Here is a 13,379-nt window from a genome sequence, read left to right as displayed (position 1 = left end):
ATGCGTCGTCTCCGCCACTGACCAAGCCGAACAGTAGGGCCGTACCCTTACCCTTTCATGCGTTTTCAAGCCCGGTACCGCCCCGCAGACGCTAAAGGCATCGATTGGTTGGACGGATACATATTCCTGTTTGTAGAGCTTCAAGAAGCTTTGACCAACGATGCGTCTCCTTTCGGTATTGTCATGTTCACCTGCGCTTTGCTCGCATGGTGGCATGTTTTGAGAGCCAATCGATTGCCTCAAGAATAAGCTAGGCGATCCCAGATGTTCTGTGACGTCCTACCTTCAGTAGTTTGCTAGATTTATACCGCCGCGTTGTGAATCTCAATAGCATCGGAAGTTGGCTTGCGCTATCGCCAGCGTACAGTCAATGACGTGAAAGAGATGTGACAGCGACATTGCCCAAGACTCCAACCCGCAATATCGCTCTCACCGCAGGATGATTGGAGCATCACAACTTCCAAGTATCATCTAGGCATACTTTGCGTCCGTGTCTCTGCGCGTGCTAGCATTGCTCAAACCGCTACGAAGATTCAAAAAGGAAGTCGTTCAGCACGGGCGGTTTTGCAATCCTCAATCCCGAACGTCAAGTCCCTCGGAACCCTTTGGGGTAACTAACCATGCGCGCCATTGACGAGCATACCTCAAGGACAGCGAAGGACGCTAAGGCGCAGGTCCTTCTAACTATCGAGCGCCTGAATTCCAATTCTCGAAACCTCACACAGGCTCTCGTGGGTAGGTCGATGGAAGCGATGCGGCACGCGTCCGTAACACGCGATCGCGCTTCAGCTGACCGTTGACTTCATACATCACAACCGCGCTTCTTCTTACGGCCGATGACGGATCGTGCCGTCAATATTGCTGACAAACCAGCGTCGCCGTCGCCGACTACTGCGAAGTATAGCATCGCACGCCTCGCCAACATAGCTGCTTCGGCGAACATCCTGCCCTCTTTGCTTGGAACACAAAGGGCACTCAGCGCCAATTACAGGCCACTCGAGCGAAGGTCTCGCAAGACGCTGTCATCGTTGGCTACCAGCCGCTGAGCGATGGGATGGATGTTTTGCGTGCTCCGATAATGGATACACACACCCGCTGAAGGGACGTGCAGTGAAGTCACGCCGCGGAGGCGATCGGGATCCGGCAGCTTGGCAGATCTCGGTTCCGCTACACGGTCCGGAACGTTAGTTGCCGGACGACATCAAGTGCGTAATCGTAGTGACTTCGCCTCTTCACTTATTCTCGGCGACGGATATGGTCTGATTCGTTTGTACTTGTCCCTGTGGCATTGATCGGAGTGGGTGTGGCGAAAGCTTGGAGGTCTCTATTTTCTTTCTTGCATAGCGAATTCGACAAATATTCAGCTTCCGAACCTCGCAACCATTCGTAAGACGAATATATAACGCCGGCGCCACTTGACGAACCATTGAAGCGGCAAACTTGTCGAGCTGGGAGCAGGCAGAGCTGTCTAGCCTGCTCAACAATCTGTCAATGCAGGTCTGAGCGACGCTTCTACGACTCCCACTGCCAAGCGAGAAGAGGAATCCGAAGAGTTGGCATCGCTGCCGACATGCCTTTCCTTCGCCAGACATGGGCTCTGGTTGAGAAAACACTCAAGATCGTGCTGTTCCGCCACCTTCTCGGGACGCTAACAAGAGCATTCATAGCTCCTATTATATTCATTTTCATTATTGGTAAGTCTGCCTTTTTGTCTTCAGGTATTTCTCTGACGAAGGATTACCATAGCTTATGCTAAATCATTCTTCATTCCGCCCTCTTCATTCGGCATTGGCGCCCCAGCGCCACTTCGGAGTCTTAGCGACGCAGTCGCAGCGTCTGCAGGAGGCCGCAACACCGTCGTGTTCATCAATGGAGGCTACATTGGCGGAGAGATCTCAACCGTAATCGATCAGGTTGCCGAGCCGATCCGAGCACAAGGCAAAACCGTCCAGATACTGGAAAACGATAGCGGACTTCTGACAACATGTCGAAGTTCGATCCGAGGTGTTTCGCCATGCTTTGCAGCCGTCGAGTTTCTCTCCTCACCGTCTGAAGGCTCAGGTGGGATCTGGAATTACTCGATGCGTGCAGACGGCGTGTTTGGTGGTCGCGTCTACGTCGATACACAAGACAACGATGCGGAGATTTACGTTCTTCCTCTTCAAAGGGCCGTCGATAACGCCATTGCGGAAATAAATGGCGCTAGTCTGCCAACCGTCACCCAATACCCCTATACATCGGAGACGGCAGTTGAACGACAAAGAAACATTACGCGCCTCTACATGGGCAGTCTGATCAGCATACTCGGTCTGGTGTATTTTGTTGGTATTGTGGGAATTTGCTACCAGCTCACTGGAGAGATGGCCAAAGAGCGCGAGTTGGGCATGTCTCAGCTCATAGAAGCGATGATGCCCAACAAAGCAAGATGGCTACCACAAGCCGCAAGGCTGCTTTCAATTCATCTCGCGTTCGACATGCTGTATCTGCCGAGCTGGGTTGTCATGGCCGTGATTGTTGCACGAATGAACTACGTGCAATCAAACACGGGCATCCTCATAGGCTACTTCATCCTTGCGGGATTGGCTCTCTCAAGTTGGTCCATGGCTTTCGCAAGCTTGTTCAGCAAAGCACAGCTCTCCGGGATCACAGTGACTATCGCAAGCATTGTTCTCGCCATTATCATACAGGTTATACCTCCAGTTTCGACAAGCGCTGCTATCGTTCTCAGTTTGATTTTCCCGCCCATGAATTTCACACTATTCATCATTTACATGGCCTACTGGCAGCAGCAGATCGAACCCGCGGATTTGAGCAAGGCGGCACCGAATGCACCATGGAGGATGGCTGGCTGGCTGTTCTTTTTATTCTGCATCGTTCAGATCCTTGTATACCCGTTCGTGGGCGCTTTTATCGAACGAGTCTTGTACGGCACAGCGACGAAAGCTAGGAAGCTCACATATGATGGAGAAAGCAGCACGGAGACCGTCCGGCTCAGAGGCTTGACCAAGCTGTATCAACCGAACTGGCTGCTACGCCTTTCTCGAACGAACCGGCAGACAGTCCGAGCAGTGGACGGCATTGATCTCACAGTTCTGCGGGGGCAAATCATGGTCCTCCTCGGCGCCAATGTAAGTTACTGCCGACATCTTAACGCAATGTCATACTGACCACTCGTTAGGGCAGCGGCAAGAGTACCACTCTGGATATGCTTGCAGGTTTACAGAAGCCTACAGGTGGAACTATCGAAATGGATGCAGGAGGCGGCATTGGCTTGTGCCCGCAGAAGAATGTATTGTGGGATGAGCTCACCGTGTACGAACACGTTAGCATATTCAACAGGCTCAAAGCCGAGAAAGTTGATTCCAGAGCACAGTGCGAAGAGCTGATTCGCGCATGCGACCTGGAGCAGAAGATTAAGGCACGCTCGGATACACTTTCCGGTGGCCAGAAGCGCAAGTGTCAACTTGCTATGGGGTTCACGGGAGGCTCAACACTCTGCATGCTTGACGAAGTCAGCTCCGGCCTCGATCCACTTTCCAGGCGCAAAATATGGGACATTCTACTAGCCGAGCGAGGTAAGCGTAGCATCATCCTCACGAGTCACTTTCTCGACGAAGCAGATTTGCTCTCCGACGATATTGCAATAATGTCAAAGGGCAAGCGCGTGGCGAGTGGCTCTGCTGTTGCGTTGAAGCATGAACTGGGCGGAGGCTACCGCGTAAGAGTCTACCACGAAAATAGCAAGCCTCTGTCTGCGGATCTTGAAAGCGTGCCGAAGCAAGTCTTCCACGACCAAACGGTGTACATGATACCAGATTCTGCAGCTGCCGCACGGTTCATCAGCGAGCTTGAGCGAGCCGGAATTCGAGACTATCAGGTAAATGGGCCGACCATAGAAGATGTGTTCCTCAAACTGGCCGCGGAAGTGAAGGACGAACTCGACAAAGATCACGCGCCATCTCCGGCACCAGACGAGGCGTTAGTCAGCGGCGAGAAAGGACTCCAGCTTGCCACAGGCAAGCATCTGTCGTACGCCCGGCAGACTTGGGTCCTTTTCAGAAAGAGAGGGACAATCTTCACTCGGAACGCCTGGCCATACCTGGCTGCACTGCTGATCCCAGTCATCACTGCCGGCTTGGTCACGCGATTCCTCACCAACTTCTCTGCCCTAACTTGCGACCCGGCCTCGGTAGTATCAGTCGACCAGGCAGCAGGTCTGAACAACTTCCTTGGCTACGAAGCCGACATTCCAGTGGGACCCGTCACCCCAGGATTGCTCAACTTCCTGAACTCGGTTTACCCACTGCTTAATCCGCCGCCGTTTCGAGCAGTGAACACAATAGACGAGTTCTACAATTACATCAACACCAACTACTCTAGTACTACCCCCGGCGGGTTCTTCTTAGGCAGCACACCTACTTTTGCCTGGCGCGGCAATTACCAGCTCTACTACGCCATCGCTACGCAAAACCTACTCGACGTAGCCCTGTCACGCATACCGATACAAGCGAGCTTTCAGCCCTTTGCGGTCCCGTTCTCACCGTCGGCTGGCAAGAGTCTGCAGTTCATTCTGTATTTTGGTCTTGCGATGAGCGTCTTTCCTGGCTTCTTCGCACTATACGTGAATCGCGAGCGGCTTCACAAGGTCCGAGCGCTCCACTACAGCAACGGGATTCGGGCACAGTCGGTCTGGACAGCATATACTCTCTTCGACTTCATCATCGTCCTGGCTGTGAGCACGTTGGCGATCATAATCTTTACCGCCGTTAGCGACATCTGGTACGCTCCAGGGTACTTGTGGCTGATCTTCACGCTGTTTGGACTGGCCGCGACGCTGATGTCGTACGTATTCAGCCTCTTCACGAGCAGTCAGCTAGCATCTTTCGCCTTCGCTGCGGGCGGCCAATGCGTGTTCTTCTTGCTCTACTTCATCTCCTTCATGTGCATAATCACCTACTCGCCTGCGGCGGACACGGACCGGAACCTCAACATAGCCACCTTCACGATCGGCGCTTTCTTCCCTGCGGCAAACCTGCTACGAGCACTGCTTTTGTCTTTCAACGAATTCAGTATACTCTGTCGAGACAATAGCGTTGCACCTAACGCCGGGGCCTGGACTGTCTATGGCTCCTGCATTGCTTATCTTGTCATTCAATCAGCGGTCTTGATGACTTTCTTGGTTGCGTACGATAGTGGATGGAGACCCAGGCTCTTCATGCGACGGCAGCACAAGGCGCAGGATGTCGAAGAGGTCGAAGGTGTCGATCCTGAAGTGTACTCGGAAACTGCACGGGTGGAAGAGTCTAATGACGAGCTTCGCGTTATCCATGCATCCAAGGCTTTCGGTGCGAATCAAGCAGTGCAGGACATCTCCTTCGGCGTTCCCCGCGGCGAGACATTTGCCCTCCTCGGACCGAACGGTAAGCAGAGGAATAGGCCGATCCTCTCGCAGATGACATGAAGATAGCTGACATTTACCTCTAACCTTTAGGAGCCGGCAAGTCAACCACGATAGGTCTCATCCGCGGTGATACGAGGCCATCAGGTAGGCAAGGCGAGATACTGATTGAGGACGTTTCTATCATCTCACACCGAGCACAAGCACGTGCCAACCTTGGTGTTTGTCCTGTAAGCAAACCATCGTGTAGAATACCTCGCTGTTGTTAAAGACATAGCTGACTTTCCTACCCATTACTATTTAGCAATTCGATGCAATGGATCAAATGTCTGCAATTGAACACTTGCGCTTCTATGCACGGGCACGAGGCGTGCCTGACGTTGAGCACAATGTTGAGCAGGTGCTTCACGCAGTCGGTCTAGCGCAGTTCAAGTCTCGGTTGGCTGGCAAGCTGTCTGGAGGCAACAAGCGGAAACTGTCGCTCGGCATCGCCTTGATCGGCAATCCATCTGTCGTGCTCCTGGACGAGCCAAGCTCAGGCATGGATGCGGCTTCAAAGAGGGTGATGTGGCGGACGTTGAGAAGCGTCTCGTCAGGGCGGTCGCTCGTTCTGACTACCCACAGTATGGAAGAAGCTGATGCCCTTGCGGACCGTGCTGGAATCATGGCAAGGAAGATGCTGGCATTGGGTACAAGCGATCAGTTACGGAAGAAGCACGGCGATGCGTATCACGTACATCTAGTCCACAGAGACGCCCCCTACACCACCAACGAGAACATGGACGCGATCAAAACATGGATTCGGCGTGCATTTCCAGCCGCGGTCACCGAGGATCGCTCTTTCCACGGACAGCTACGGTTCAGTCTTCCAAACGACCGGACTGCCACAAACGACGAGCCTAGTGGCAAGACACGGCAGTCCGGCGCCAACTTGGTAGGGCCAGGGTACGTTCCTTCAAGAACTGGCATCAGTGCGCTCTTTTCCAACCTTGAAGCAAACAAGGCACGTCTGGGCTTTGAGTACTACAGTGTCAGCCAGGCGACGCTTGACCAGGTGTTCTTGAGCATTGTAAATAAGCACAACGTGGTGGAGGAAAACTACGCTCGACAACATCCTCAGAAGAAGGTTGGGCTGTTTCAACGCATTTATCGGAGCATAGGGGACAACAGCTATTTGTGTTACTAAATCAGCGCATGGATTACATTTGCATTGGCGTTCAACCACGCCGTGGGACGGCAAGTTGAAGCGGAACGATTTCACGGCATTACCTCTGTGTATATCGAACACAGTAATTGCACCTGTCAGCACTGGCCACAGATCTACGAGCCTTCGGGTGTGTGACAAAGCTTCTGATACATGCCATTATTTGCCTATCTAAGCGTCCTGTAACTCTGCAGGTGAGCTTCGTGAGCTGCATTGTCTGTATACATGTCTCTTAACACCATCACTTGCACCGACGCAGTACCTCTGTCTCCAGCACTGGCATTACTGATATGATGTCTCCTAACGCGACCGCCTAGCACTTGCCAGTGAATGCACTCTGCACGCTGCTGAAGCCCTGCGGACAAGCCCGCCCGAGCGCAGCTGAGCCACTGCGCATATAGCAAATCTTAGCGTTTACGCAGCCGGTACAGGTGCAGTTCGTGGTGAAGCCGCTATTGCTGCTCTTGCCCTCAAACTTATTGAAGGTGTTCACAAGAGCAGGGTTAGTCTCCATAGCCATCGTAACGGCATGCCAGAAGGTAGCGTTCAGCGGTGCAGTCGCCGGCCAATTCGCAGCAGGACCATATGTATCGCGCGTGCTGTACTCGAATTGGAAGGTTGGGCCATGCGAGGAGTTCACCAGGCTCGGGAAAGAGCTGACGTCCGCATACCAGGTGTAGGCATCGTAGATGTCGAATGACCCAGTATCTACCTCGTACATGCGGAAACCGGAGTTCAGGTTCGTCAGAGGCGTGACCGAGGGCCCGACCCAGCCAGTGCTCAGTGCAGTGCCCAAGCTCATGTTGGTAGCGTTGTTCGCGTAGTAAATCATAACCTCATCTTCGTGCGTGTGGCCGAAGAAGATGTTCCTGATGACGTGAGGGCTGTAGCGATCAACAATCTGGTAGAAGAGGTTTGTCGGATTGACTATGGGGTTCGAGCCATCCTTCGCCATGGTTAGCAACTTGCACAGTCACCAGAACAGATGGCTTGCGCAACTCACCCAGCCAGAAAGCACGTGACCAATGATCCAGACTTGCTCGCCAGCGTCCTCAGCAGCCTGCAGCTCCTGGATCATGAACTTGAAGGTACCGCTGACGTCCGGATTGGAAGTGTTGATGAAATTGAGAAAGTTCGCTTGCGCATTGCGTCAGCCCGCCACTCCCACACACAAGATGGAGAGTACACGTACAATGATACCAGAAATCAGTGTTGAAGGTAATGATGCGGAGACCATAGTGATTCTTCACACTGTATGCGCCATAGTGCGTCCGCGCCTGCTGAGCAGCAGTGGCATTTAGCCAACCATTAAGCTGCCAGAGACTAGCGACGTGATCGTAATTCCAGCTCTGCTGCTGGCTCAGATTGCCCGGCATTGAGTAAGGTGCATCGATGGCTTCGGGGTTGGTGTCATGGTTGCCTAGCGCTGGGAAGACGGGCCCAGTGAGGTCTGAATGCATTAACCATCCCCGTTAGCACAATCTCGAACACGATGAGAGGCCTGTTGGCGAGGTGATGCGTACACTTGCTGAACATGTAGTAAATACTCTCTTCACTGTATTCAGTGAAGGCGCGGCTGAGCTGAGATTGCGGATCGTGAGCGACAAGATCACCAGTATAGACGGTCCAGGCAAGAGGCTCATCCACACATGTGCCGGTGAGAGGAGCAACAGCCTGCAGGGCTGCAAGCCCTAGGTCGTAAGGCGTATCGCAGAGGTACGAACCATACGCCGGAGCTGGGTAGCTGATTTGGCCACTTCTGAGGCCGCTGTTGGCCACGTTGCTGCGACAGCAAAGGCCGCTACTGCAGTTCCCTTCTGAGCCCACTTTGTAGCGAGGGTCCAGGTGAAAGTCACTCATATGGAGCACCTTCACACGCTGTCCGCTTGCAGGCGGTGCCGTGGCGTTTGCTGGCTTAGGCTTCGTGAACAGGCCAGTCGTGTTTAAGGGCGAGACAGGTGGAGCCGCGCAGAAGGAGCTGCTGAGAGAGTTACAGATATACTGCCCATCCAGACCGCTGACATCGGCCAAAGCCAGGATTTGCGTCCAGATGGCACCGAAAGTGTCTGCCGCAAAGTCCTACATACCGGAAGCGTGAGTTTAGACGGCGTCTATGGGAGCGAACTGCGCAAGCTTGATGGACTCACCTCTGCACAAGTAGACGCTGAGTGGAAGCCAGTGCTTGTACAGAGCTGCACCATCGCGGCCGGGACCAAGGCAGGAGCAAGCTGCGCAGCACTCTTTGCAACCGAAAGAGCAGCGATGCATTTGCTGCAGTTGCCCGTAATGTAAGTGCCATTGATGAGCTCGCCGATCTGGCCGAGCACATTGTCAATCACGAGCTGCTGCTGTGCGGTGGTCAGGTTGGCGATCGGCTGCGGTAGGTATATCGGATCAGGATCGTTAGTGGGAATGGTGTCTGGATTGGTCAGGTTGCGAGGGTATGTAATGTTAAGGACGGGGTCATAGAGCGCCGGTTGCGGCTCCTGGCCTGACGGTACCGCGTAGTACGAGGAGAAGACAGAGGTAGGGTAGCCTGCCGGCGCAACGTAGGACACTGCTCCAGGATAACCGCCAGCGTAGTGTGCCTGCGCGAGCGCTTGCTGCGCCATGAGCGGCGCAACGGCCAGAAGGCTTTTTACTGCCGCCATTGTGACTACACGAACGAGAGTGGGATAAACGCGACAGGACCGATCTCACCTACCTTCAGCGGCTGCACTTCTATATTACTGCGGCCAGCCAATTGCTCTCAACGGCCCACCCAACATATGCAACCCACCAAGCAGAAGCTTGACTGCCTCGTGTGAGCTTGGTTAACCTTGTTGGAGCTTGATCGAGGCACGTTTCTGCGTGCTATCGTACTAAAATGCTGCAGGTACACCGTCTCCTGCACGCTTACGGTGCAATCGAAGCATCGACAAGACCAATCGATAGGGGCGAGTTGAGCACGCAGACTGGAAGTCATGTGCTTGCTCTAGGCGCGGAGAAGCTTGGGTCCCGTCATGTCGGAGAGTCGGCGTTAGGCGTTTAGTGACGCATCTGTTATGCCGAGACTATTACGGCTCGATATTTGAGAGATGACAGTGTGCTCTCTGTCAAGCCATCAGCTTCAACCCTACAACCGTTGCCGCCGGACCAATCGACCATGTTTGTTTTCAGACATGGCAGTCGCTTTGCAAGGTTAGGCAGCTTATGTGCTCCTGGCGTTACCAATGCCCGAAGGGCCTTCGCCTCGAGGATCGAGCTGCCTTATACGCCTCCTCCAGTGCCTGTGATCGAGCAATGTCCGGCGCCGACATGTCAGTGTCGCGACATGCCGGAAGGCCTTGATATCGAACGGGAACAGAACATTAACGGCTCCATGGCTGCCTTCGCTGAGCAGATCCTGATATCGACCGGCCGAAGTGACTGGACGAGCCGGATAGAGGAGGAAGAGAGCGCCGACGGTGCCTTCGTTCGGCAATTGAAAGACCTGTTGTACAAAGGCGGCAAGTTTGAGGACGTAGGTGGGCAAGACCATGTCTTCACTCTACTGGCAGCGCTGAGCTTGCCACCTTGATGGACTACACGTGCTGACCGGGTGAATCTGACTGACAGCCGTACCATAGCGTGATGATCACGAACTCATCAATACCGCGGACCGAATCACCAGTACAGCAGAACAAGCGGCCAAGAGAGGCGCCATCTGACTCCAGATCGATACCGGCATCGAAACCTGGCAAAGACCCATCCATTACACGCAACCAGTCCGTGCCTGGAACACCTCCAGCATCTGCATTTGTCTTGCCTAGCTTCCAGTATGTTCCTTCGATACCGACAGAATCCACGGAGGTCGAGGAGTTCTTGAAAGCATTTGTTCTCCCTTCCCGACTACATCAAGCTCATGACAAACTGTCCCGAGAACAGCAAAATTTGCTTCTTAGGCAACCGGAGCTGCAGCGCCGCTTTGTTGGTGCGCGCAAAGTTAACGAGATCCTGATATTGATCTGCGGGCATAACGCGCGAGATTCGAGGTGTGGTATCCTAGGCCCGCTCTTACAGGCGGAGTTTGAAGAGAAGCTGCAAAGGCAAAATGTTGCAATACTGCGCGACCCGCCCGTAGCGGAAGTCGAGGCCATTAACACGGACGTGGAGGGCTACGTGCCGACTGCCAGGATTGGTCAGGTCAGCCATATCGGCGGACACAAGTGGGCTGGCAACGTCATCATTTACATCCCTGAGAGCTTCAAGAGCAATCCGCTTGCAGGAAAAGGCATCTACTACGGCCGCGTAGCACCTCAGCACGTTGAGGGCATCGTCTCGAAGACGATAATTGATGGCAAAGTGATCAAAGAGCTGTTCAGAGGAGGTATAGATGAAGATAGAGAGATCATTCGGTTATAACAACTCGCCAGTCGCAGCAAGACGCTCTTCCCACTGATGCCGCATCTTACCCCGGCGCCTGCGCTGAGCTTTGACTGCTACTCAGCACGCGGAGACAGCAGACAGAATTGGTTGCCTCTCAACCTGCGCTTATACAACGGCAACCCACCGAGGCTCTGCAGCATCGACCGAAAGCGCTGCTAGCATCATTTCCGTTTGCGATGCTGACGAGGCGATCAACCGTACGAGCGGCCAGATTAGAATCCTGCACCGACACATCAAGGTCACCGAGCCGCAGACGCAACAATGCAGCACCCTCTTTGCGTTGCTTGCGTGGCATAAGATGGCGGTTTCGGCCTCGTCGAGGAGTCTCAGCTGGCACGGCGTTGTCTCCGAGAAGGGCCAGAAAAGCTCGACGGCAATTGTTCAGGATCGACCATGCACTGCTGCTTCTGGTTTCGATCGAAGCGGTCTCCGACAGTGCGTCTTCGCGGTCGAGGTTATAATCGGAGTTAACATTGACACTTCCTATCCGGATCAGACCGTGACGCTCAGGCACCTGATACCTGCTCAGTCGACATTCTCCATCGCATCGAACGACAAGGCGCATCGGAGAACGGTCGGTATCGTGGGTACACCGTCCCCAGTGACGAGTTATGGACATGGAAGGGCCATGGAAACATTCCGATCTGCGAGCCATTGCCGACGTCGGAGTAAGAGGGTGGAGTGTAGCGAGACTCGAAGAGCGATATTGGCTAGAGTTTCGGGCAGAGGGTCAGCTGCCCTTTTAGATACCCTCACCCTGCCACGTTCCGTTATGTGGTGGTAGTGTAACTAGCTGAGACGCTGCCGACCATAGTATAGTCATCCATTTGTGGTTTTGGTTACATTGTCCCTCAACCTAACCTGCTGTTGTCGCACATAAAGCTCGAATGTGACAATTGAGCACGTCCTTGGGAGCGTGAGCCAATTGCATGCTTTGAGGCGTGCCTCATGTTGACGGTAAGATACATCGTTGGGGTTAGAGAGCAAACATCGCAGTTCTGGTGCGCGGTGGTCAATGTACGGTCCCGTCCGTGAGTGGTCGAAGCGGTCGTCGCTCAAAAGCACAGACCAGGGTGCGCAAGCCTTACGTTCGATTACTAAGCAGCACATCCTTTCGTTCGCGGCCTATGGAGTCCTTGTACAATGTGAGTATAATGTCAGTAGCCGTAAGACCACGAGTACGCTTCAGGACCACTCTGAGGTACAATTCAGTCTCCGGTCGTAGCAGTTATGCACACTTCACGAATGGTTCTTGGAGACGCTACACTGCGGCACAGAACAAACCGGGAGAATCCAGCAATACTGGAGGGCGCAAGTCTGAACGAGGCTGGGTGTATGGACTGACAGCATTTACCGCCGGACTGGCCGTGAGTTACATAACGTTCAGCTTTCTACGGAATCAACCAACCAAACCTCAAATTGCGGGATCAACGGAATTTGTCAGATACACTGTGACTGGCAAGCAGAATGTCTCGTCGACATGCAGCATTTTTACGCTAAAGCCCGCTGGCGCCACTACCATTGATACTGAGCGACTGTTCGGCGAACGAGGCGTCACGAGCGTCCAGGTCAAGCAGCCTCAGCTGCAGATCGCGCGGGCTTATACCGTTCTTCCTCGGGTACCGGACCAAGCATCTGACGAATTGCGCTTTCTGATACGGAAAGAGCGCAATGGCGAAGTGTCTGGCTATCTACACCGACTTGCTCTTGATTCTTACGTTGAAATTCGAGGACCGACGGTGGAATACGGCCTACCGGCCAACATTGGAGATGTGCTCTTTCTAGCAGGCGGTACGGGCATTGCGCCTGCGCTGCAAGTTGCTGAGAAGCTCAAGGGTGAATCTGTGGTTCACATTCTGTGGGCAAGTCGCAGGAGTGAAGATTGCCGGGGAGCCGTGAGTGACACAGTATCTGGAAAGGCCGGCTCAGTCTGGAATTCGTTCTGGCGGAACCCCACTGTTGTACCGTCTAAGGAGACTAATCATGATGAAACAAGCCCCATTATAAAACAGCTCGGCAGCATCAAGCGTGGATGCTCTCAGGGAAGGCTTCAGGTCGACTACTTTGTTGACGAGGAAAGCACCTTCATCAGCCCATCACTCGTTGAAAGCACTCTTGGTCGCATACACAACGAGCACCCCGGTTATCAACGTCTGATTTTCGTATCTGGCCCCGAGGGTTTTGTCAATCACTGGGCCGGACCAAAGCAATGGGTCGGTGGTCGGGAAGTCCAAGGCCCACTTGGGGGCTTACTTCGAACAATGGATCTGGGTGACTGGCAAGTGGTGAAGCTCTGAACGCAGCTCCCCTACCGCAGAGTTGCCGTTCAAACCGCAGCTGTTGTTAGATTTGACTCCCCACTCTTCCGTG

The 13,379-nt window shown here is 53.7% G+C and overlaps 6 protein-coding genes across 6 annotated transcripts; 5 read left to right on the top strand and 1 right to left on the bottom strand.

Moving 5' to 3' along the window:
- The first annotated feature begins 395 nt into the window (after window positions 1–395).
- On the top strand, window positions 396–1,308 carry BAUCODRAFT_473781 (uncharacterized protein). The gene has a single exon (XM_007678311.1). It carries the CDS (start codon window positions 837–839, stop codon window positions 1,044–1,046), a length of 210 nt encoding a protein of 69 aa, XP_007676501.1. The 5' UTR covers window positions 396–836; the 3' UTR covers window positions 1,047–1,308.
- A 262-nt stretch (window positions 1,309–1,570) lies between these two features.
- On the top strand, window positions 1,571–6,584 carry BAUCODRAFT_69502 (uncharacterized protein; the record flags this gene model as incomplete). The annotated part of the gene is made up of 5 exons (XM_007678062.1): window positions 1,571–1,694; window positions 1,747–3,128; window positions 3,179–5,420; window positions 5,492–5,628; window positions 5,703–6,584. 5 exons carry the CDS (start codon window positions 1,571–1,573, stop codon window positions 6,582–6,584), a joined length of 4,767 nt encoding a protein of 1,588 aa, XP_007676252.1.
- Window positions 6,585–6,723: 139 nt separating this feature from the next.
- On the bottom strand, window positions 6,724–9,539 carry BAUCODRAFT_33740 (uncharacterized protein). Its single transcript, XM_007677883.1, has 6 exons — window positions 9,307–9,539; window positions 8,750–9,243; window positions 8,126–8,681; window positions 7,795–8,052; window positions 7,606–7,739; window positions 6,724–7,548 (listed from the first exon to the last, which is right to left on the bottom strand). Exons 2-6 carry the CDS (start codon window positions 9,212–9,214, stop codon window positions 6,916–6,918), a joined length of 2,046 nt encoding a protein of 681 aa, XP_007676073.1. The 5' UTR covers window positions 9,215–9,243; window positions 9,307–9,539; the 3' UTR covers window positions 6,724–6,915.
- A 376-nt stretch (window positions 9,540–9,915) lies between these two features.
- BAUCODRAFT_148027 (uncharacterized protein) lies at window positions 9,916–10,985 on the top strand (the record flags this gene model as incomplete). Its single annotated transcript, XM_007678310.1, has 2 exons — window positions 9,916–10,104; window positions 10,200–10,985. 2 exons carry the CDS (start codon window positions 9,916–9,918, stop codon window positions 10,983–10,985), a joined length of 975 nt encoding a protein of 324 aa, XP_007676500.1.
- A 100-nt stretch (window positions 10,986–11,085) lies between these two features.
- BAUCODRAFT_473797 (uncharacterized protein) lies at window positions 11,086–11,755 on the top strand. The gene is made up of 2 exons (XM_007678309.1): window positions 11,086–11,444; window positions 11,506–11,755. The coding sequence occupies exons 1-2, from the start codon at window positions 11,186–11,188 to the stop codon at window positions 11,679–11,681; spliced, it is 435 nt and encodes a 144-aa protein (XP_007676499.1). The 5' UTR covers window positions 11,086–11,185; the 3' UTR covers window positions 11,682–11,755.
- Window positions 11,756–12,445: 690 nt separating this feature from the next.
- BAUCODRAFT_59271 (uncharacterized protein) lies at window positions 12,446–13,306 on the top strand (the record flags this gene model as incomplete). Its single annotated transcript, XM_007678046.2, has 1 exon — window positions 12,446–13,306. A coding segment is annotated over one exon (861 nt), but the record flags the coding sequence as incomplete, so codon positions are not given.
- Between the last annotated feature and the right edge of the window lie 73 nt (window positions 13,307–13,379).

Source organism: Baudoinia panamericana, assembly GCF_000338955.1.
Source record: "Baudoinia panamericana UAMH 10762 unplaced genomic scaffold BAUCOscaffold_6, whole genome shotgun sequence".
In the NCBI taxonomy this organism is placed as follows: Eukaryota; Fungi; Ascomycota; class Dothideomycetes; order Mycosphaerellales; family Teratosphaeriaceae; genus Baudoinia; species Baudoinia panamericana.
Note: the sequence above shows the minus strand (reverse complement) of the source record. Positions and strands in the feature narration are given on the sequence as shown.

Bases quoted from the DNA above. Each gene is read 5' to 3' on its own strand.
- BAUCODRAFT_473781 (XM_007678311.1), top strand. From the start codon at position 837: ATGACGGATCGTGCCGTCAATATTGCTGACAAACCAGCGTCGCCGTCG.
- BAUCODRAFT_33740 (XM_007677883.1), bottom strand. From the start codon at position 9,214: ATGGCGCAGCAAGCGCTCGCGCAGGCACACTACGCTGGCGGTTATCCT. The intron at 8,053-8,125 runs GTACGCATCACC...TAATGCATTCAG, and splicing joins TTACTACATGTTCAGCAAGT to ACCTCACTGGGCCCGTCTTC. The intron at 7,549-7,605 runs GTGAGTTGCGCA...ACCATGGCGAAG, and splicing joins GTCACGTGCTTTCTGGCTGG to GATGGCTCGAACCCCATAGT.
- BAUCODRAFT_473797 (XM_007678309.1), top strand. From the start codon at position 11,186: ATGCTGACGAGGCGATCAACCGTACGAGCGGCCAGATTAGAATCCTGC. The intron at 11,445-11,505 runs GTGCGTCTTCGC...TATCCGGATCAG, and splicing joins GATCGAAGCGGTCTCCGACA to ACCGTGACGCTCAGGCACCT.